General features: G+C 40.6%; 1 protein-coding gene across 25 annotated transcripts in view; it reads right to left on the reverse strand.

The window, feature by feature from the left end:
- NCOR2 (nuclear receptor corepressor 2) overlaps positions 1-22,767 on the reverse strand; it is a 511,202-nt gene that overhangs the window by 74,316 nt on the left and 414,119 nt on the right. For all 25 annotated transcript variants that reach the window (XM_077293242.1, XM_077293235.1, XM_077293237.1 and 22 more), the window contains 2 exons: positions 21,001-21,478; positions 12,169-12,289 (listed from right to left, as the gene is read on the reverse strand). In XM_077293242.1, the coding sequence (XP_077149357.1) occupies positions 12,169-12,289; positions 21,001-21,478 (599 nt within the window). The remainder of the gene's footprint in view (positions 1-12,168; positions 12,290-21,000; positions 21,479-22,767) is intronic.

Genomic DNA, 22,767 nt, shown 5'->3' on the forward strand with positions numbered 1-22,767 from the left:
TATATAAAAAAATAAATAAAAATAAAAAAATACATGTGGTATCGCAGTGTTAAAAAAAACAATCTGATCTATAAAAATATGAAAATAATTAACCTGATCGGTAAACAGTATAAATTAAGAAAAAAATACAAGAACGCCAAAATTATGCTTTTGATAGCTGCAATACTACAAAAATGTGTTAAAAAACGATCAAAAAGTCACAATTAAAAAGTTACAAAAAATGGCTATGTAGCCCCCAATCCCCCCATCTTTTTAAAAGAAAAAAAAATTCTGAATTTTTTTTCACCACTAAAATAATTAAAAAAGGACATGTTTGGTATCTCCGTAATTGCATACTGATCAGTAGAATCATATTGTGAGTTTATTTTTATCACACAATGTACACCATAAAAATATGCCCCAAAAAACAATGTCAGAAATGCGTTTTTTTGTTGTTGTTTTTTCACAATTTCTTCCCATTAGGAATTTTTTTCCTGTTCTCCAGTATGCTGTCACAAAAAATGAATGATGTCATTCAAAACTTACCCAGCAAAAAAGGAGCCCCAACATGTCTATGTGGACAGAAAAGTAAAAAAGTTATAGCTCTGGGCAGAAGGTGAGGGAAAAACAAAAATACAAAAATGGAAATGGTCAGCCTTGTGACTAAGTTAAATTTTCAGGGTTCCAGAGCACTGATCATAGGATCGTTGGGGTCCATTTTCTGTATAGGGGAACTTGTATTATTTATCAAGAGCCCTTTAAGAGGTTTTACTGAACTATAAAATGAAATGATTTGCACCATATACACAACATTTTTATTACTTATTCCCTATATAAAAGTGTAAATTGTATGGTCACTCCATGTCCCCAATGCTCAGACTCCCACCTATCAGAAGCACTAGGGTTGCGTGTTTGAATCGATTGATGGTCAAGCATGCACACCATCAACTCCAGGGCGGCAGAGAGCAGCGCGGCAGAGAGCAGCACGGCAGAGAGCAGCGCGGCAGAGAACAGCGCGGCAGAGAACAGCGCGGCAGAGAACAGCGCGAGAGAGAGCAGCACGGCAGAGAACAGCTCGGCAGAGATAGGTGAGCATTGTACTATGATCACCAATGCTTAAACATTCACCGATTGGCAGTTGCTTAATTTATACAGGATGCTGTACCGCAGAGAATGTCGTCAGATATCATATTAGAAGAATATTGCTCTAAAATTAAAACATTTTCTGAAACATCGGCACAATCAGACGTGTTGGTAAATTAGCTGCACAATGATGAAAATTAAACTATACAAGCAATGGAAAATAACAATTCAGCAGAAGAAACAGCCCTCTCATCAGCCCATTTAACAGACTAAAAGATAACAGTAAAAGATAGAGACAGGTAACTTGATCGCTTCGTACAAGCGAACACCATAAATGATGACTAGAATCTGACGGGCAGAACGTCTCTTGCACGAGAGGCCTTGTTGTGCATCTAGCTACATCATCTGACAGCACTGACATGCAAATCAATACACGGAGCCAGACACAGGCGGCACAGATGAGACCTCAGAAAAGGAACTAGTGTATGAACCTTCCCCCCCTTAAGTTAACCACATTTTAAAGTAAATGTATTTATTTTTTGAATTACTATCTAAAGTTAATAAGTTAAATAAAAATCTTGAATTTGGGCATCTTGCAGGTTCCTAACCCACAAGCCTCATAATACGCTGACGCCTCCAGAAGTCACTTCATTGTTATCACAAACATGACCATAATAAAAAGGTAACATATATATCTATATATATAATTGTCTAAGGGTCACTTCCGTCTGTCTGTCCTTCTGTCTGTTTCTGTCACGGATATTCATTGGTCGTGGCCTCTGTCTGTCATGGAATCCAAGTAGCTGATTGGTCGCGCCAGCTGCCTGTCATGGCTGCCGTGACCAATCAGCGACGGCCACAGTCCGATTAGTCCCTCCCTACTCCCATGCAGTCAGTGGCCTGCGCCCGGCCCCGCTCCATACTCCCCGCAGTCACGGCTCACACAGGGTTAATGCCAACGGTAAAGGACCGCGTTATTACTCACTCTGTTACCGCCGCTATTAACCCTGTGTGACCAAGTTTTTACTATTGACGCAGCCTATGCAGCGTCAATAGTAAAAACATCTAATGTTAAAAATAATAAAAAAAAATAAAAAATCATTACTCACCTTCCGCCGCCTTTCCCGCTCCTCGCGATGCTCCGGTGACCGGTCCATGCAAGCGGCACGTTCCGGTGGCAAGGATGGTCTGGGAGAAGGACCTTGCGCCTGCGCTTGAAGGACCTGCCGTGATGTCACGGTCATGTGACCGCGACACGGTCATGTGACCGCGACGTCATCACAGGTCCTGTGCGAGCAGGACCTGCCATGACGTCACGGTCACGTGACTGCGACATCATCACACCCTGGGACTGGAATCTGCCGCCTGCACCCCACGCAGGTGACAGAACTACAACGCGCCTGCGGAAGGTGAGTATATGTTTATTTTTTTATTTTTTTAACCTGTGACATACGTAGCTGGGCAATATACTACGTAGCTGGGCAATATACTACGTGACTGCCCAATATACTGCGTGGCTGGGCAATATACTACGTGGCTCTGTGCTGTATACTATGTCGCTGTGCAATATACTACGTGGCTCTGTGCTGTATACTACGTGGCTGGGCAATATACTACGTGGCTGGGCAATATACTACGTGGCTGGGCAATATACTACGTGGCTGGGCAATATACTACGTGGCTCTGTGCTGTATACTACGTAACTGGGCAATATACTACGTGGCTGGGCAATATACTACGTGGCTGGGCAATATACTACGTCACTGGGCAATATACTACGTCACTGGGCAATATAGTCGCTGGGCAATATACTACGTCGCTGGGCAATATACTACGTCGCTGGGCAATATACTACGTGGCTGGGCAATATACTACGTCACTGGGCAATATACTACGTCACTGGGCAATATACTACGTCGCTGGGCAATATACTACGTCGCTGGGCAATATACTACGTCGCTGGGCAATATACTACGTCGCTGGGCAATATACTACGTCGCTGGGCAATATACTACGTAACTGGGCAATATACTACGTGGACATACATATTCTAGAATATATATACATTATATATATATATATATATATACACACATACACACACACACATGTATATTATACCATATACATGTTAACCGTAGGATCAGTTTACTCACAACAGAGGATGGCCAAAGCTCACAGCTTCCTACTCCCTGCACAGTGACCTCTGCACAGATTACAGAGCATGCTTAGAGCACTCGCCAAAAGATGTCAGTGAACATCTCCAGTCTAATGCTTGATATCAGTCTAATGCTTGATATGGTCTACATGGCCGCCATAAAGCATATCTGTAATTGCTGTTAAATACAGCACAGGCTCGATTGCTGCCACAATAATCATGTACAGAAATTAGGAAAAAAGAGGTTATCACTAGATGGTTGATGCATTTCCTTTAAGAAGTATGAATGGGCATTGTTACAGTCATTAACACTGAGAACCTGCTACCTTTAAAGTGCACATGTAACACAAAAACAGCAATGCTAATATTGGCATTTAGCACAATATGTGTTATATGGGCATTTGCATAGGACTGATTGAATGACTTATTATCATATGATGCACAAGCAATGCAGCCCCAATGACAGTTGTGTCTATACACTCCCTGACAGAAGTTACGTCGCTTATCTATGTTATGTAAATAAAAGCTTATAACCTGACGTTAAATTCATCCATTGGTTGTATAAATTATTATTTTGAAAGCTTAAAACCCTCCGAAATGTGGTTTAGGATAAGAAAATAAATTGGCATCAATGCAGAAATATTGATCAGTTAATGGACATAGAATGGTCAGAGTTTGGCAAGACAAAAGTTTTGTTGCTTGGTCATATAATGCATCCAATCCTAGTTTACATCCTCCCCTGTGCTCAGTAAATGATTGGCCAATTAGTGTGTGTATAAAATGAAACGTAGCACCCCAGACCTTCACTTGAACTGCAATTTGAGATCTGACAACATGCCAAAAATCCACCCTGCGACCAAAGCCTGGATTATCAAGAGGCTGAAGACCAGATCCATTGCAGAGGTGGCTGGCACCTTTAATGTGTCTCAGCGTCAAGTACAGAGAATTAAAAAAAAGATTTGAAGAGACTGGAGATGTGTTTGACAAGCCCAGGTCTAGCAGACCCCGCAAGACAACTGCTCAGGAGGAACATTTGTTGGTTAGAAAATCCAAAGCAAACCCCTCTTCCACTGCAGCAGAGCTCCAACAGGCCTGATCACCTCAAGTCCCTGTGTCATCTAGAACAGTTTGTAGGATTCTGTCTCGAAATGGCCTCCATGGTCGAATCAGTGCCCAAAAGCCAGCACTAAACAAAAGGCAAATAAAAAACCATGTGGCATTTGCAAAGTCCCACAGCCTGCTAAACAGATAGATGCTGGAAAAGTGGCAGAAGGTGGATTTCTCTGATGAACCTTCAGTAGAATTAAACCACAGCCTCTGTAAATACTGCAGGAGACCTACTGGAGCCTGTATGGATCCAAAATACACCCAGAAAACAGTTAAATTTGGTGGTGGAAAGATCATGGTCTGGGGTTACATTCAGTATGGGGGTGTGCGAAACATTTGCAAGGTGGAAGGCAATATCAATAGCCTAAAATATCAAGAAGTATTAGCTGTCTCTTATATTCCAAATCATAAAAGGGGTCAAATTCGGCAGCAGGATGGTGCTCCATCTCATACATCCATCTCTACAACAAAGTTCCTCCAGGCAAAAAAGATCAAGGTGCTCAAGGACTGGCCAGCCCAGTCACCAGACATGAACATCATTGAGCATGTTTAGGGTAGGATGAAAGAGGAAGCTTGGAAGACAAAACCAAAGAATCTAGATGAACTCTGGGAGGCATGTAAGACGGCATTCTTTGCTATTCCTGATGACTTCATTAATAAATTGTATGAATCATTGTTGAACCACATGAATGCAGTCCTTCAAGCTCATGGAAGTCACACAAAATATTAAATATGTCTCTAATAGCACCACAACTTAATTCACCAATGTTATGCAACATATACCGTATATACTCGAGAATAAGCTGAGATTTTCAGCCCTTTTTAGGGGGGCAGAAAATCCCCCTCTCGGCTTATACTTGAGTCATACCCAGTGGTCAGCAGGGGAGGGGGAGCTGTCTAATTATACTCACCTACGCCTGGCGCGGTCCCTGCAGGTCCCTGGCTCCCCAGCTTCTTCCTCTACTGAGCGGTCACATGGTACCGCTCATTACCGTAATGAATATGCTGCTCCACCTCCCATAGGGGTGGAGCCGCATATTCATTACTGTAATGAGCGGTAACGGTGACTGCTCAGTACAGGAAGAAGCTGGGGAGCCAGGGAAGCAGGGACTGCACAGCGCCAGGAGCACGTGAGTATAATGGGAAGCGCAGCACTGCGCGATATTCACCTGCTCCTCGTTCCAGCGCCGCTCCATCTTCAGCGTCTTCTGCAGTGACGCTCAGGTCAGAGGGCGCGGTGACGTGGTTAGTACGCGCCCTCTGCCTGAACGTCAACGCAGAAGACGCTAAAGATGGAGCGGCGCTGGAACGAGGAGCAGGTGAATATTGACAGTGTCAGGGGCCTGAGCGACGGAGAGGTGAGTATGAGATTTTATTTTTTTTAAATCGCAGCAACAGCAAATGGGGCAAGTGTCTGTATGGAGCCTCTTATGGGGCCATAACGTTTGTGCAGCATTATATGGGGCAAGTGTCTGTATGGGGCCATAATCAACATTTGTGCAGCACTATATATGGGGCAAGTGTCTGTATGGGGCCATAATCAACGTTTGTGCAAAACTATATGGGGCAAGTGTCTGTATAGAGCATCTTATGGGGCCATAACGTTTGTGCAGCATTATATGGGGCAAGTGTCTGTATGGGGTCATAATCAACGTTTGTGCAGCATTACATGGGGCAAGTGTCTGTATGGGGTCATAATCAATGTTTGTGCAGCACTATATGGGGCAAGTGTCTGTATGGGGCCATAATCAACGTTTGTGCAGCATTATATGGGGCAAGTGTCTGTATGGGGCCATAATCAACATTTGTGCAGCATTGTATGGGGCAAATGTCTGTATGGAGTATCTTATGGGGTTATAACGTTTGTGCAGCATTGTATGGGGCAAATGTCTGTATGGAGTATCTTATAGGGCCATAACGTTTGTGCAGCATTATATGGGGCAAATATCTATATGGAGTATCTTATAGGGCCATAATTAACATTTGTGCAGCATTATATGGGGCAAATGTCTGTATGGAGTATCTTATGGGGCCATAACGTTTGTGCAGCATTATATGGGGCAAATATCTTTATGAAGCATCTTATGGGGCCATAATTAACGTTTGTGGAGCATTATATGGGGCAAGTGTCTGTATGGAGCATCTTATGGGGCCATAATCAAGGTTTGTGCAGCACTATATGGGGCAAATATCTTTATGGAGCATCTTATGGGGCCATAATCAACATTTGTGCAGCATTATATTGGGCAAATGTGTCTATGGAGCATCTTATGGGGCCATTATTAACCTTTATGCAGGATTATATGGGGCATATTTTAATATGGAGCATCTTATGGGGCCATCATAAACTTTATGGAGCATTATATGGGGCTCCTGATTCAATATGGATATTGAAAAACACTTAACCTACTGATGTCTCAATTAATTTTACTTTTATTGGTATCTATTTTTAATTTTGACATTTACCGGTAGCTGCTGCATTTCCCACTCTAGACTTATACTGGAGTCATTAAGTTTTCCCAGTTTTTTGTGGCAAAATTAGGGGGGTCGGATTATACTCGGGTATTTTAAGTTAATTATTTGTTTGAATATCACATTACCTCCTGTGGGCGACAAAACTTTTGTCTGGCCAAAATCTGACCATTCTGTGTCCATTAACTGATCAATATTTCTGCATTGATACCAATTTATTTTCTTAACCTAAACCACATTTCGGAGGGTTTCAGCTTTCAAAAGAATAATTTATACAACCAATGGATGAATTTAACATCAGGTTATAAGCTTTTATTTACATAACATGGATAAGCGACATATCTTCTGTCAGGGAGTGTACTGTACATCTGTACTTAGAAGGGGTACCCCAGATCAACCACATCTTCACAAATCAGTAGGTTATACATCTTTTAGCATCATGATTGACACAGGAAGGTTGTCACACCATTTTGCCATCATTGTTGGACTTAAAGTGGTCAGATGATCCCTTTGGAGATACCAGCCCACATCTCCATGTAGAAGTCCTAGAATGTGCTTTGAAGGTTTCCTCTTTAATCTCTTTAACACTATTTGATTTTTATCAGTCTGTATTCTAGTGATTCGTATCCTCATTGTCCTGTTTGTTGTAATTGCTCTTGGAGTTTTCTTTTTAAACCTTTAGGCCATGTGCACACGTTCAGAATTTTTCGCGTTTTTTCGCTATAAAAACGTGATAAAAACGCAAAAAAAACGCTAACCTATGCCTCCTATTATTTACAGTGTATTCCGCATTTTTTGTGCAAATGTTGCGATTTTTTCCGCGAAAAAAACGCATCGCGGAAAAAAAAGCAACATGTTCATTAAAAATGCGGAATTGCGGGGATTCCGCACACCTAGGAGTGCATTGATCTGCTTACTTCCCGCACGGGGCTGTGCACACCATGCGGGAAGTAAGCAGATTATGTGCGGTTGGTACCCAGGGTGGAGGAGAGGAGACTCTCCTCTACACACTAGGCACCATATAATTGGTCGAAAAAAAAGAATTAAAATAAAAAATAGTCATATACTCACCTTAGATGTCCCCGAAGTGTTCCCGCCTCTCACCGCTGCATGCTGCCATTTCTGTTCCTATAGATGGTGTGGTTCAGGACCTGCGGTGACGTCACTGTCTTGTGATTGGTCGCGTGACCGCTCATGTGACCGCTCGCGACCAATCACAAGCCGTGACGTCACCGAAGGCCCTGAACCACACCGGCATCTATAGGAACGGAGGCTGCAGAGGGTGAGTATAACCATTTTTTTATTTTTTTTATTATTTTTAAACATTCTATCTTTTACTATAGATGCTGCATAAGAGCAGCACCTATAGTAAAAAGTTGGTCACACTTGTCAAACAGTATGTTTGACAAGTGTGACCAACCTGTCAGTCAGTTTTCCAAGCGATGCTACAGATCTCTTGGAAAACTTTAGCATTCTGCAAGCTAATTACGCTTGCAAAATGCTAAAAAAAAACGTGAAAAAAACAGAAAAAAAACGCAAAAAAAAAAAATGCAGAAATTTCCTGAAGAAAACCGGAAATTTTCTGCAAGAAATCCGCATTTTTTTTTTTGCGTTTTTTTTCCGTTTTTTTCGTGTGTTTTTTTAGCATTTTGCAAGCGTAATTAGCTTGCAGAATGCTAAAGTTTTCCAAGCGATCTGTAGCATCGCTTGGAAAACTGACTGACAGGTTGGTCACACTTGTCAAACATAGTGTTTGACAAGTGTGACCAACTTTTTACTATAGATGCTGCTTATGCAGCATCTATAGTAAAAGATAGAATGTTTAAAAATAATAAAAAAAATAAAAAAATGGTTATACTCACCCTCTGCAGCCTCCGTTCCTATAGATGCCGGTGTGGTTCAGGGCCTTCGGTGACGTCACGGCTTGTGATTGGTCGCGAGCGGTCACGCGACCAATCACAAGACAGTGACGTCACCGCAGGTCCTGAACCACACCATCTATAGGAACAGAAGCGGCAGCATGCAGCGGTGAGAGGCGGGAACACTCCGGGGACATCGAAGGTGAGTATATGACTATTTTTTATTTTAATTCTGTTTTTTTTGACCAATTATATGGTGCCCAGTCCGTGGAGGAGAGTCTCCTCTCCTCCACCCTGGGCACCAACCGCATATAATCTGCTTACTTCCCGCATGGTGTGCACAGCCCCGTGCGGAAAGTATACAGATCAATGCACTCCTAGGTGTGCGGAATCCCCGCAATTCCGCATTTTTAATGAACATGTTGCTTTTTTTTCCGCGATGCGATTTTTTCGCGGAAAAAATCGCAACATTTGCACAAAAAATGCGGAATACACTGTAAATAATAGGAGGCATAGGTTGATTTACAGCTACTAGCCAGCTTGATTAGGGATTCCCTAGCAACCAGGCAACCCCCACATGTACTCAGCCTGGCTAGTAGCTGTAAGTCATTCATCTGAGGTGATGAAAACTTAATCTCTGAGCAGTCAAATACTCGGAGGTCATCCAAGCGTGCTCTGGAAAACCCGAGCAACGAGTACACTCGCTCATCACTAATTATTATTTACCAAGTCTATATCGTATACCACGATGTGTTGGCATTATACATTATGTACTTTTAACTACACTGTGTTCCAAATTATTATGCACAAAGAGTTTAGGAGTGATAAGGTTAGACTTTTTGTTTGTCATTTAAACTCATTGATGGTGATGTGTGTCAGGGCTCTTTATATCACTGAAAGCAATTGCAGATACCTGTGCAAATTAGTTTGGCAGCTGTCCAAATAAAGGCAAGACTATTTAAGAAGGCTGTTCCACATTATTAAGCAGCCTATATTTTTTTGCCAAAATGGGAAAGAAAAAGGATGTGTCGGCTGCTGAGAAGCAACAAATTGTGGAGTATTTAGGTCAAGGCATGACTACAATCAACATTGCCAAGACACTTCATCGTGATCATCGCACAATCAAGAAGTATGTAGCTGATTCCCAGCACACACGTGTGCGTGCTGATAAGGAAAAATTGAGGACTCTTTCCAACAGGCAATTGCGTAAGTTTAAAAGAGCAGCTGCAAAACTGCCTTGTCATAGCAGCAGACAAGTTTTTGAAGCTGCTGGTGCCTCCAACATCCCAAGAACAACAAGATGCAGGGTCCTTCAGAGGTTTGCAGCTGTGCGTAAGCCATCCTGTCGACCACCTCTATCCACTGCAACAAGCAGAAATGGCTCCAGTGGGCCAAACGATACATGAAGACTGACTTCCAAACTGTTTTGTTCGCCGATGAGTGCCGTGCAACGCTCGATGGTCCAGATGGATGGAGTGGAGGATGGCTGGTTGATGGACACCCCATGAAAACACGGCTAAGGCGCCAACAAGGAGGAGGTGGAGTAATGTTTTGGGCTGGAATCATGGGGAGAGAGATTGTCGGCCCCTTTATGATCCCTGAAGGGGTAAAGATGAACTCCATAATCTATGTGGAGTTTCTAAAACAACACTTCCTGCCATGGTTCAAGAGGAAGAACCGTGCTTTCCGCAGCAAGATCATTTTCATGCATGATAATGCTCCGTCTCATGCTGCAAAAAACACATCTGCATCTCTAGCTGCTATGGGCATAAAAGAGGACAAACTTATGGTATGGCCACCATCTTTCCCTGACCTCAACCCCATTGAGAACCTCTGGAGCATCATCAAAAGGAGTCTCTATGATGGCGGGACGCAGTTCACATCTAAGCAACAGCTCTGGGAGGGTATTCTGTCCACATGCAAAACAAATGAAGCAGAAACCATCCAAAAACTGACAAATTCAATGGACGAGAGAGTTCAGAAGCTTCTTTCGAACAAGGGGTCCTATGTGCAAATGTAATATCACCTAGAATAAAGTTTTCACTTGAAAACTGTTTGATTTCATTTTGTAATAAGCTGATAATGCTTATAACTTCAAAATTAACCATTTATTTGTTCAAAATAAAAAAAAAAGGTTGAAAACTCTGCTGTGCATAATAATTTGGAACATGCATTTTGAGTGTTTATTTTTTTTAAAAAGATACTGTTTTTATAGGCAGTTTTTTCCAAAACATTGCAATTATACTAGAATAGTAGATGACTGGAAAATAACAATGACTGCAATTCAGATAGGTAATTTAGAGAAAATATGAGGAAATATTATTTGCATAATAATTTGGAACACAGTGTATGTCTCATTTGCTTATTGACCCTTTACCCCATGACATCATTGTGTAAATGGGCCTTTTTTTTTGCACATTTAGCCCAGTTTTAATTATTGTATATAATTTTTATGACTATACTACCTGCCAAAGAAGCGCTATATATTTATTAACTATTTATTTATACAATTAACCATCACCTACGACAAACTGCAGATGATTCATGCTGCCCAAATCCCGAACAGCATGAATCAGAACCTGGCTGTGCGACATACATGAGAGAGAGAGAGACCTGACGATCACCTGAAGCAGCGCTGGGAAGATCTGGCAGGTGGGTGGCAACGGACTAGTCTGGTCTCTGGCTATAGTCCCAAGCTGTCACTTTAAAACACTAGAGCATTTCAGAAGATATTACACCTTGCTACAATTATGCAGCTAGGCTGTGATTCATGTTGCCAGTGGTTTGAGCAGCATGAATTGTTCGACAGCTTCCTTTTAAAAAACTATTACTACTACTATATGCCTTTTCTGACGGCCTTCAACAACCCAACTTGATTAAGGATCTCTGCACACCGGAGCACCTTACACTTCTCTTCTCTTATAGATTTCACAGTGCCTGTCTGTGCCAAAATCAAATAAAAAACAGAAAAAGGGGCTGGTTTAGCTGCTGAAATGAGCAGTCAACCAGGCCCGTCACACACAGCATTGGTCAGGAGTCGGACAAAGAAAATCTCTCCCAGACAGAGTTTTCAAAACTCTAAACCAGGGGGAATATCTGAAGATTGGGGTACCTGTAAAAACTGAAGATAATTAGTACAGATGTAGCAGACTTTGACATAGCACACAGGGCGTTACCTATACCAAGATGCAGAAGACTAACTCGGCACAAACCATTGAACATAAGCTAGGCGTCGTGCTAGTTTTCTGTAACAACATTTCTTATTGTAGAGAGAGGGCATATAAAGCTCAGTTTGTTCTTTACGCATCATTGAGCCTATGGGCTAAAGATAGTTGAAAGGTGACAACCGCTAACTCATAAATGTTGCATGTTCTACTAGAAAATATATATTGTAAGCGTTTGTCAGAACTTTGTCACTCATTCTTCTGAACATTTGGTATATTGTTCCCCTATTCTGCCTATTCCCCTTATGTCCACGCACAGTGAATTGCTTTTCTCGCAGTTACTTACAATGGGTGGAATGAAAGCCGCTCTCTGCTTCAGTTGTTTCAGGTCCATTGGTTTCTGAGGCGAGGCTTTAACTCGCGTGTCACTGCCAGAGCTCAGCAGACTAGGCCGGGGAGACATCAGCCTGCACTCGGAAAAACACAAAAGGTCAGTCCCGATCTTGTCTGCTGCTTATTTCTTGTTTCCATATTCAAAGACACCGAATTTAGGAACCTTTTAATTAGTTTTGATGGATGCATCAATTGTCAAGATTACACAAAAATGTACCAGATTTACCAAAATTTGCCAAAGCGACGCATGAAACAAAAGTCTGGCACAAATTGCTAGACTTGTCACACACACTTTACGCCACATCTATTGCTGCACTTGTGAAGCTTTTATGCAGTAATGATAATAAGATTTACAGAAGAACATCAGCAAAACTACGACCTTCTAATAGAAATTTTTATTAAAGCTGTTCCTAAAAAAAGTCTGGTGGACTGTTAGAAAATAGGTGCTTATTCTAGATGATAATAGCTGATAATAGTCCTTGCTCCATACTCTTCTGGATGAGTTGATGTGAACTCATCATACTAATGGCATTGGCAGGCAGGAATGGAGGAGTACTAGCAGCAGAGAGGCATGGGTTACTTAGTGAGTAATCATATATAAAAATACAACACACCCCTGTTGAAATGTTGTGTAAAAAAATCCCACCAAGAAGTATAATTTCAGAACTTCTTCTACCTTTAATATAACCCATAATCTCCACAAATCCATTGAGAAACTAACAAATATTTTTATTCCCCCTTCCAAAATTAATAAAACTAAAATAATGTGGATTTAAAAGTGTGAACACCCTCTTCGAATTGGGGACGTGGTTGTGTTCAGAATTAGCCAATCATATTTCAATTCAAGTAAAATAGTAGTCAGTACACAGCTGCCATCACTTAGGCCTTGCTCACACGTTCAGTATTTGGTCAGTATTTTACATCTGTATTTGAAAGACAAAACCAAGAGTGGGCGAAGAATGCAGAAGTGGTGACGTGTTTCTATCATACTTTTCCTCTCATTGTTCTAACACAGCTTTTAGCTTACTGATGGGAAATACTTACCAAATACTGAATATGTGTGAATATGGCCTTAAGGTGATTCTGATTAACTTCATATAAAAGTTTAGCAGTTTTACTAGGATTTTCCTGACATTTTCTAAGTTGCATTTTACAGTAAAAGTCATGGTTCATAAACCACTTGCAAAACAGCAGAAGGCTCTCAATATTATCACTCAGAATGGTATAAAAACTTCCAAGGTATTGGATGTACCATGGAACACTGAAGACGATCATCAAGAAACGGACATCCTCAAAAATTGATCAAAAGACAAGGAGAGAATTGGTGGCAAAAGCCTACAGCAACATTTAAGGAGCTGGAAATTCTGTCAAGTATAGGTTGTGTACTGCTTGTGACATCAGTCTCTCATATTCTTCATATGTCAATCCTGTGGCAAGATGTAAACCTTTTCTTACAAAAAAAAAAAACATCCAAACAGGCTTTGTTTTGCTTATAGCTATATCAAATCTTCCACAAACGTGTGAAAGTGTATTATGGTCTGATGAGAGCAAGGCTGAACTTTTTGGCCATAATTCCAAAGGTAATGCATGGAGCTAAGAAAATACTGCACATCCCCAAAAGAACATCATACTAACGGTGAAGCATGGTGGAGGCAGCATTATGCTTTGAGGCTGTTTTTCTGCAGCTAGATGTGGGGCTCTAGTGAAGGTGAAGGGAATTATTAACAATTCCAGATACAAGTCAATTTTACAACAAAACATTCTGACAAAAGTCTGTGCTAAAAAGCTGAAGTAAAGGAATTTCACCTTTCAGCATGAAAACAGTCCTAAGCATACTGCCAAACTAAGAAAAGAATGGATTCGCCATAAAAAGATCAGTGTTTTGTTATGGTCCATCCAGAGCCCATACTTTGAATCCTATTGAAATCTGTGGGTTGACCTGAAGAAGGCTGTACACAGGAAAAGCCAGATCGATTTGGAACACTATTGAAAGGAAAAATGGGCAAAGATAGCCAATTTTAGTTGCGCAATGCTGATCAATTCCTACCCAAAAAGACTGAATGCTGTCAAAAATTGAAAGGGTACTTTAACAAAATTTTGGTTTAAGTGGTAGACTACAAAGATCACTCCAAGATCAGGGGGTACAATAGTCTGTGAAGTTACAAAGGAGCCCAAGATAACTGGTAAGCAACAAAAGTCATCTCACACATTAGCCAATGTTAATCTGTCCACCATCCAGAGGACACTGAACAAAACAGGAAGCATGGCAGGATTGTAAAGAGAAAAGCTGCTTTCTAAAAAGAACACAACATTTTGCAGTCTGTAGTTTGCTATAGATAAACTGGGCAAGCCAGACAGTTATATGTAGGAACAAATGTTTTTTTTTAACCCCTTCTCAACATATGACATACAGTTTATAAACAGGAGAACCAAGAGTTTGCTAAACATATCATTTATTATATCAAAAGAAATTATTACACAATAAAAAATGAATATTTTTGTATCGAGTACATGCTAAGTGAATTACCCAGGTGAATAATTTGACCATAGGTCACCACAGGACAATCTGGTATAACCAATATAACTAAGCAGGCTTTGGTAATTCACAAATAAAATGTACAGATGAATAGTGGCATCTCAATATACTGTTTTGTCATGAAAGACTATCATATTACAGCTCAGTGTCCATTCAATGGACCACCCACCATACTGCTCTACTTACATCAAATGCACAAGCCTATCTGTCAATTGATTAATAATAATAATTACCCATTGGTGTTATCCAGCTCCTGTGAGGCCCACGGTCACCCCAACGCGCGTTTCGCGTGCTTACAATAGCCTCGCTTCCTCAGGGGGCGTGCATGCGTGATACAAAAATATCCATTTTTTATTGTGTAATAATTTCTTTTGATATAATAAATGATATGTTTAGCAAACTCTTGGTTCTCCTGTTTATAATTTGCTAAATGAGTGAGTCTAAATAGTAGGATATTCTTATGTCACTGGTATCTTTCTATATGACATACAGTGTTGGGTCCTTGACTTTGGTGCGGGCTCGCAAGCCGAGCCTGCATCTTTCCCAGCCGAGGATTGCTTAATTATTCAGCCATCATCTGCGTCTAACAGCCACTGGTGACAACCTGTTAAACTTTGACAGCTGCATTTAATGTGCGCCAGCAGGGAGGTGCGTCATTTCATGCACACATTGGCACGCCATGATTGGGAGGTGCTAATGGGGTGCCATGATAGACAGGGGTCTGCTGAAGACCTCTGTACATGACGGTTTTCCTATGAAAGTCAGGATTTACCTGCCTTTCACAGGAGACCATAATTTGCACTTAACATAGCAAAATGGCGACACCATCAATTTTTTTTTTTTTTTCTTTAATTCTACAAACTTCCGAATTTTTCTTCGCCACAACAATAAAAAAAACTATACATTTATGGTATCTGTGTAATCGTAATGACCCGGAGAATCATATTGCCAGGTCGGTTTTACCATATAGTGAACATGGTAAATAATAATAATAAAAAAAGCAAAAACTATTGTGGCAATTTTTTCCCGCTTTCCTGTGCATCACATGGTAGTAGTATCATCGTCTGGCCTTGTTTCGCTGCATCTGGGCAAGGAGAGTTTGCCATCCATCATTGATGGAACACAGAATTCTGAATTATATCAGTAAATTTTAAAGAAAAATATCTGGACATCTGTTCATCAGCTGAATCTCAAGAGAATGTTGGTGATGGAGTAAGACAATGACCCAAAGCCTGGCAATCCATCTATAAAAGAATACCGTAGTTAAACCATAATGAAGAAAATTAGGAATGGCAAAGTCATAGTCTTAACCCCAGAGAAATGTTGTGGAAGGACCTGAAGTGAACAGTTCATGGGTGAAACTCCACCAACACAATAGAGTTGAAGCTACTTTATAGCGAGGAATGGGCTAAGATTCCTCCAAGTTGATGTGCAGGTCTAATCAATAATTACCACAAACCTTTAGATGTAATTATTTCACATCAGATACTGAACGCAAAGGATTGCATACTTTTGACACTCACAGACATTTGAAAAACATCTTCAAAAGAGAGAAAGCGACACTCTCTGTCCCATATAAAGTCCTGTATTGCATAATCACTAAAAAATGGATGCAGGGGAATGCAGGTGCAAGAGACTAGACCCGTTGAAGCACCACTGTGAGTGGAATGGCCTTCGACTGTCTTTTGCACCTGCATTTTTCTGCATCCATTTTTTAATGATTCTGCAATAAAAGACACTTTTTATGTGACAGAGCGCCGTCTTTCCTTTGTTTGAAGTTTCCCGAAAATCTTGCACTTGGTAAAGCACCCAGAGTTCCGGAATAATCGCAAGGTGTGCGGTTTTCCTTTCAAGTTGTGTGAGTTATGATTAGTGCCATTGTTTTTCTCCTTTTTAGACATGTGATATAAGATCATTTTCCTCAATAAAAATTGACAGCGTAATATTTTTGACTCCTTTGTTTGATTTGGTTCTCTTTTCTACTTTTCAAAAATCTAATACATGTGACGCGGAGTCGTTTCTGAAAGCCAAACCGTGAGACGGGATAGTCAGAAGTCCAAGGTCAAAAGCCAAGAAGGTACACCATAAACAGAAGGAAGAGACAAAGGTGTTGTCCGGTAACAATCCAAGGTCAGACTACCAGGAAGATAGCAGATCAGAGCAGAAGGGGTTACAGACAGATGGTCAGAACGAGGTCCAAGGTCAAGCAACAAAAGATCTACAAACAGAACACGAGGCAGAAAGAGACAAACCACAAAGTAACTGAATGTACGTCTGGCAGAGGTCTGAAAGTAACAGCCCAGTTAAGTAACCTGGTAATCACCTGAGATAATGAACACCTGGAGACAGCCACCTCCTAGTCTCAGATTGGACGGCAGAGCTGTCAATTAACACACTGACATATCAGCATGTCCCTGCACCACACTGGATGACTGAGCTGTCAATCAAAGTACTGACAGCTTCAGAAAGCCCCAGCACCAGATTGGATGGCTGAGCTGTCAGTAACTGCATCCCAAAAACACTTAGGGGTGGAACCGTGCCAAAATACTTATAGGTAAAATTTAAGAAATATGGAAAACTCTGAAGGGTTCACAATGGTTCAAGAACTGTACCTTTGAATCACTGTTTACACCAATTAAGGAAACAAATTTGCACATTAGATAAGTGTGCACTAAGCAGGTATTAAAGTTGCAGTATGCAAAAATGTTCAAACTAGAGGTAACATGAAGGATGTGACAGTTACAGGGAGTTGTTTGCCAATGTATACTTTTGCCTTGAACACAAATGTCAAACAATTTCCATATCAAAACAGTCAGACTGGCTGTAATTCATACGAATAATGTAAAAATAATGCACTTTTTAAAGAATTTAACTGTCGCTTTCCCTTTAAAGGAATATTTACATCTAAAGTGATAGTAAAATGTTACTGTATGTTATCACCTTATGAACGGTGGTGGCATATAAGTTTTCTGTGCACACACACGGGCACCGAACTGTGCTTGATGGGTGGCCGAGATACTGACGTGCAAGGAAAACCAGAGAAGGAGTGCAGTGCCAAGTCTTGTCCATGACCTTCACAACACATACCATAAAATGCGAATCTTTATTCAGACTCGTGAAGGTTCGAAATAATAAAGCACCTTAGCAAATCATTGCAAGAAAAAAATATCTTATTCTGCATATTGTTTCCTCCTCTGATGCATCCACCAAGTGGCAAGTAGGACTAGAATTCATCCATTTCTAAAAACCAGATTACCACACTATTCAGCTTCCACACGGCTTATAGAAAACATGCTACAACGCCCGCTCCAGCTGGTACAGAGTTCCCACTGAGCTGTCACTAGCCCACCTATTCCTTTATATTACGGTTTTTTCTATTCAATCATGAACAGGAAACTTTTTAAATAAAAAAAAATACTTTAAGGCTGTGTGTGAACCATCACCAATCCAAAACTGGTTTCAGATTACAAACAAACCCCCGTGTTGTCTGATCCTGCTTTTAAATTCCCTTCCATTTATTCTCTTTGCAACATTGGTCCTTCTATAGCTAATCTACAAATTGTATGTAATGACTAAAGGATCAGACTACATGAGTTTACATGTAGTCTGTTACCATGGAGATATACAGATATAAATCACATATGTGCAAATTGTCCATTATATCCCAGGAAAACCCCACCCAAAAGTGGGTATTTCGGACAGGCACTGAAGTTCCCAGGAGGGGTAGTGTTTTCAGGGGCAGGGCTTAAAGGGGTATCCCCATCTCCAATATCCTATCCCAATATGTAGTAGGTATAATAATAGTAATAATAATAATAATAATAATAGAAAATGCCTCGAATTACAAATGTAGTATAGTTCTTCTGATTCATTATGTCTCTTTCCTTATGTGCAGGCATTGCAAGACCTTAGGTATCCATGGTTTTGACCATTGGCAGCTAGCTGTCACTATATCAGTGGTCGTAACCATGGATACCTAAGGTCCTGTAATGCCTGGACATGAGGGAAGAGAGAGCGAATCAGAAGAAGTATACTAAACTTCTAATTGGAGGCATTTGCTAATATTATTATTATTACACCTACTACATATTTGGATAGGATCTTGGAGAGGGGAGTACCCCTTTAACCATCCATAGAAATGTTGGCAAGTATGCCATCAACACTAAGGTCTCATTCACACATCTGAACTTGGAGGTCAACGGAAAATTGCAGAGCCATGTTTAATTTTTATCCGACCCTCAGATCAGAATCGAGTCAATAGGTCTGATTTTCAAAACAGATAAGGTGGAGAAACTTTTTTTTTTTTAGTTTTCTTCATATACAAAAATAACAGATGACACTCGGACCCCACTCTGACCAAAGTCTGATCAGAATAATGGGGCCGTTTTTCTAGTTCATGGAAAAATCAGATGTGTGAATAAGGAGGTTTCAGATCAGACTAATTGCAAGGGTGCTTCATTATTTTTGATTATTTGGACCGTCAAAAAAAAACAACAAATTAGTGACAAAGTTGGACAATTATGGTATATCCATGGGAATTACCATGACTGTATAGTAGATGAGCTCCCACCATTGGGACCTGCATCTATTTCGGTAAGAGGGCCTGACTCGCAGGAGATATGGCTGCAATTCCCATTCGTTTATATGAGAATTCATACACACAATTCAACTCCATTTTCAAGACATAAAGTCATTAATTGCATAAATTATGGACATGAAATAATTGTACGAGATGGGAATACCCCTTTAAAGCTTTTTTTTCAGTGGCTTTTCTTTGAACAAATAATCCTTGGGAAAGAAGCTTGCAGCCACTGAATCCTGGAAATGTCCAAGTAATGGAAATCTATGGTGATAAAACAAGACAGAACTTGTAGCTTTCCTCCAAGAGAAAATTAAGGCGAAGCCTACAACAAGCCGTCAAAGCAAGCAAAGCCAATATGTCATGTAGTGCTTACAATGAACGTCATCTTATTTATCCTTCGTATAGTATTTGAAGATCTTTTCCTGTAAGCAATCAGCAAGCACTTAATACTCTACAAATATAGATCCTTCCAAACAAAGGTGGATTGTGCAAAACCTCAGACAATGGTCATGACTAGGATGATGCATTTCCAAAAGACACTTAACTGAAGAGCTCTTCTAGAGGAAGTCACCTCACTACAGGGACAGAGACATTGGAGGTAAAAGCAATTTTTCTGAGGTCAGATAATTGGGCTTCATAGAAAAAAAAAGGAACCAATACAATTATCTCTCAAAATCCAAATCGGCAAACATAATCCTGCTCCCACACACAAGGTCAACATATTATAAGCTATATTTGAAAAGCCTTTGCTTATTTGGACAAGTCTCTTGTAGGACACAGAATGAATCGCAAAAATCTGGGCTATTTGTCTGGAACATTCGTGGTTAAAAACAAGCAATTTAAACATGACAAAGAGTTATGTTTTCTACCTTTCTCTCAGAAACAAACTAGTTGTGAGTCACAGTCAGTACATTGAAAAATTACTGCCATGGAGGATTCGTTTAGGAGTGAAGAACTTAAACCGGACGATATTGCATAGGGGGGTCTGTATCATAATTCCACTAAATTACGTGAAAATATTTACATCTCAAAAGCTATAAGCTATCTGTACATTACATAAATTAAAGGTGAGAAAGGAGCATTGTACTATATCAGAGGAAACTTGGATATTAAAACTCATTGAAATCCTTGGCCATGCAGAAGCGATTCCTAATACACTAAAGCCAACGGCACATTCTTCAAGAATGAAGAAATCGGATCTCATTATCATCATCACATTAGGGACATCAGTAGCCTTTATTATTATTGTCAAGTAACACTTAGGCTACTTTCACACATCAGGTTTATGCCGTCAGGCACAATCCGGCGAATTTAGAAAAAACGGATTCGGCAAAAGTTGCCGCCGGATCCGTTTTTTTCTCATAGACTTGTATTAGCGCCGGATTACGCCTAGTGTCCTGACGTTTCATCCGTGCTCATTCTCAAGTGTAGAAATTTGTGCTTCTTCCTCCTGTTGAGGAGTCCTGCAAGATCTAAATACTGGTGTAGAAGTGTGACCCTCAAACTACCACAATATGGTGATGATATGGTGGCACACACTATCCACGACAGCCTCTACAGATAAAGCAAACACTCAGAAGATCATTTTTTTGTTAATTTAATCAGCTGCCATTTAATTAGAATAAGTGCTATGTTTTCCCTCCAAAGCTTAGTTGATTACTTCATACCTGTTCTTTTCAGTGGAATCCTGCTCTTCAGCCTCGTCTGCACTGCAGGTGGCACTAGAGTCACTGTCGGCGTTTGTCTTCCCCCCATGTTTGCTATGCTTCTTTTCCACTTTCTGTGGTACTTCTGATGCCTCTTTTGGTGGCTCATCGATCTTTTCGGCAACATTTTCGTTATAGTCCTCAGTTTCTTCCTGCTTTATTTCACTTTTGCTTGGTTCCTCACATAATCTGTCTTCATCTTCCTCTTCCTTTTTCACTGTACTAGATTCTGGATCTTCTTTGGGTTCCTCCATATTACTAGTCCTTTCTGTAATTTCCTGAGAGTGCTGCACAGTTGAGTTACCAGGATCAGCCGGTGCCTCACTGTTCGTTTCCACTAGAGAGGTTCCTACTGGCTTGGCTTCATTGTCTCGGCTTTCTTTGGCTTCCTGTCTCGGTGATGGAACGCTCTCTGTATCTGAACTGTTGTTCACTGCAGCTGAAGGAACAAGACAAGCATCAGGAAGACGTCACCTACAGCCTGTACCCCATCACAGACATTACAGAAATCCAGGTCTAACTATTTAAAATGTTTATCATTTATTAAAAATATATGTGCATATTATATAACACCCGCACATCAAGTATAAATGCATATTACACTATCAACATGTAGACAAAAAAAATATTAAAATCGGTATTCCTATCTTATAAGGTGATGGCATAATGATAGTATAGGCTACCATACACATTAAATAAATGTCTTTCGAACCTGTCGGATTTGGTGGGACCAGACAACCATCTGAAAATGGCGGCCTTCCAACTCTCTCCCCGATAGGTGGTGGCAGGGAAAAGAATAATCAGGCAAATACAGCACTGACAGAGGTGTCTGCAAGGATTTCTACCATCATGTTTATATAGGAGTTGGGAAGAATAGTGTTCTGTTGGACAAACGTTTACTGCCCATGGCCAGCTGTAGGGTCCAGTCACACTGACTTCACACTGTGCATTCGGTGTACTGATTAAGCATGTCTATAGGCTCTCATTAACCTGACATTGACCAAAAGACAGTGCTTTTCTGGTATAAAAGAAATGCACATTTTCTTTTCAATAGGACAGGCAATGAGAAACATATGCCTGTAGATGATTTCATACATAAGAGGTAGATGCTGGGAAATCTTCTCAAAATATACTTCTGGTGTCTACTCAAAATGCAGAATGAAAGCCTGAGTCTTTTGGGCAAGCACAACAGATATTCGATGCACACAAGGCTATTTATATCAGATCTCTCATTGCAGGTGACTTTTCAGAATAAGCTGTGTGAGTACATTGCCAAATAGGCTGTCAAGTTTGAGTACATGAGGAATAACAATTTATGTCCATTATATGACTTATATCATCCATTATTCAAAAGTTTTCTCCATTGCAGGGTCGGTCTCTAGTTTTCAGTTCTCAAGGAGCTAGTTTGCAGAGACTAGCTGCCATGATGTCTCACATAGAAAGTACATACAAACATGGGGGACTCCTGTTCTTCATACTGTGTGTTCAACACAAATAGAAATATGAAGAATATTGCACAGCATTACTGAGCAGTGTAGCTGTGAAACCAACACTAGGGATGAGGGAAGTCACTTGATGGAGATGGTTCTGATTGTCCGAATTTATCACGGGCTCTACCTGCAGAATAAACTATTTATTTATAATTTGTCATTTCTTATGTCGGTTGCAGAGATATTTCAATTTACCATCTCATGAGTTAACCTTACTTAAACGGATATTCCCATTTCC

The sequence above is a fragment of the Ranitomeya variabilis genome, chromosome 1 (assembly GCF_051348905.1).
Source record: "Ranitomeya variabilis isolate aRanVar5 chromosome 1, aRanVar5.hap1, whole genome shotgun sequence".
NCBI classification, from domain to species: Eukaryota; Metazoa; Chordata; class Amphibia; order Anura; family Dendrobatidae; genus Ranitomeya; species Ranitomeya variabilis.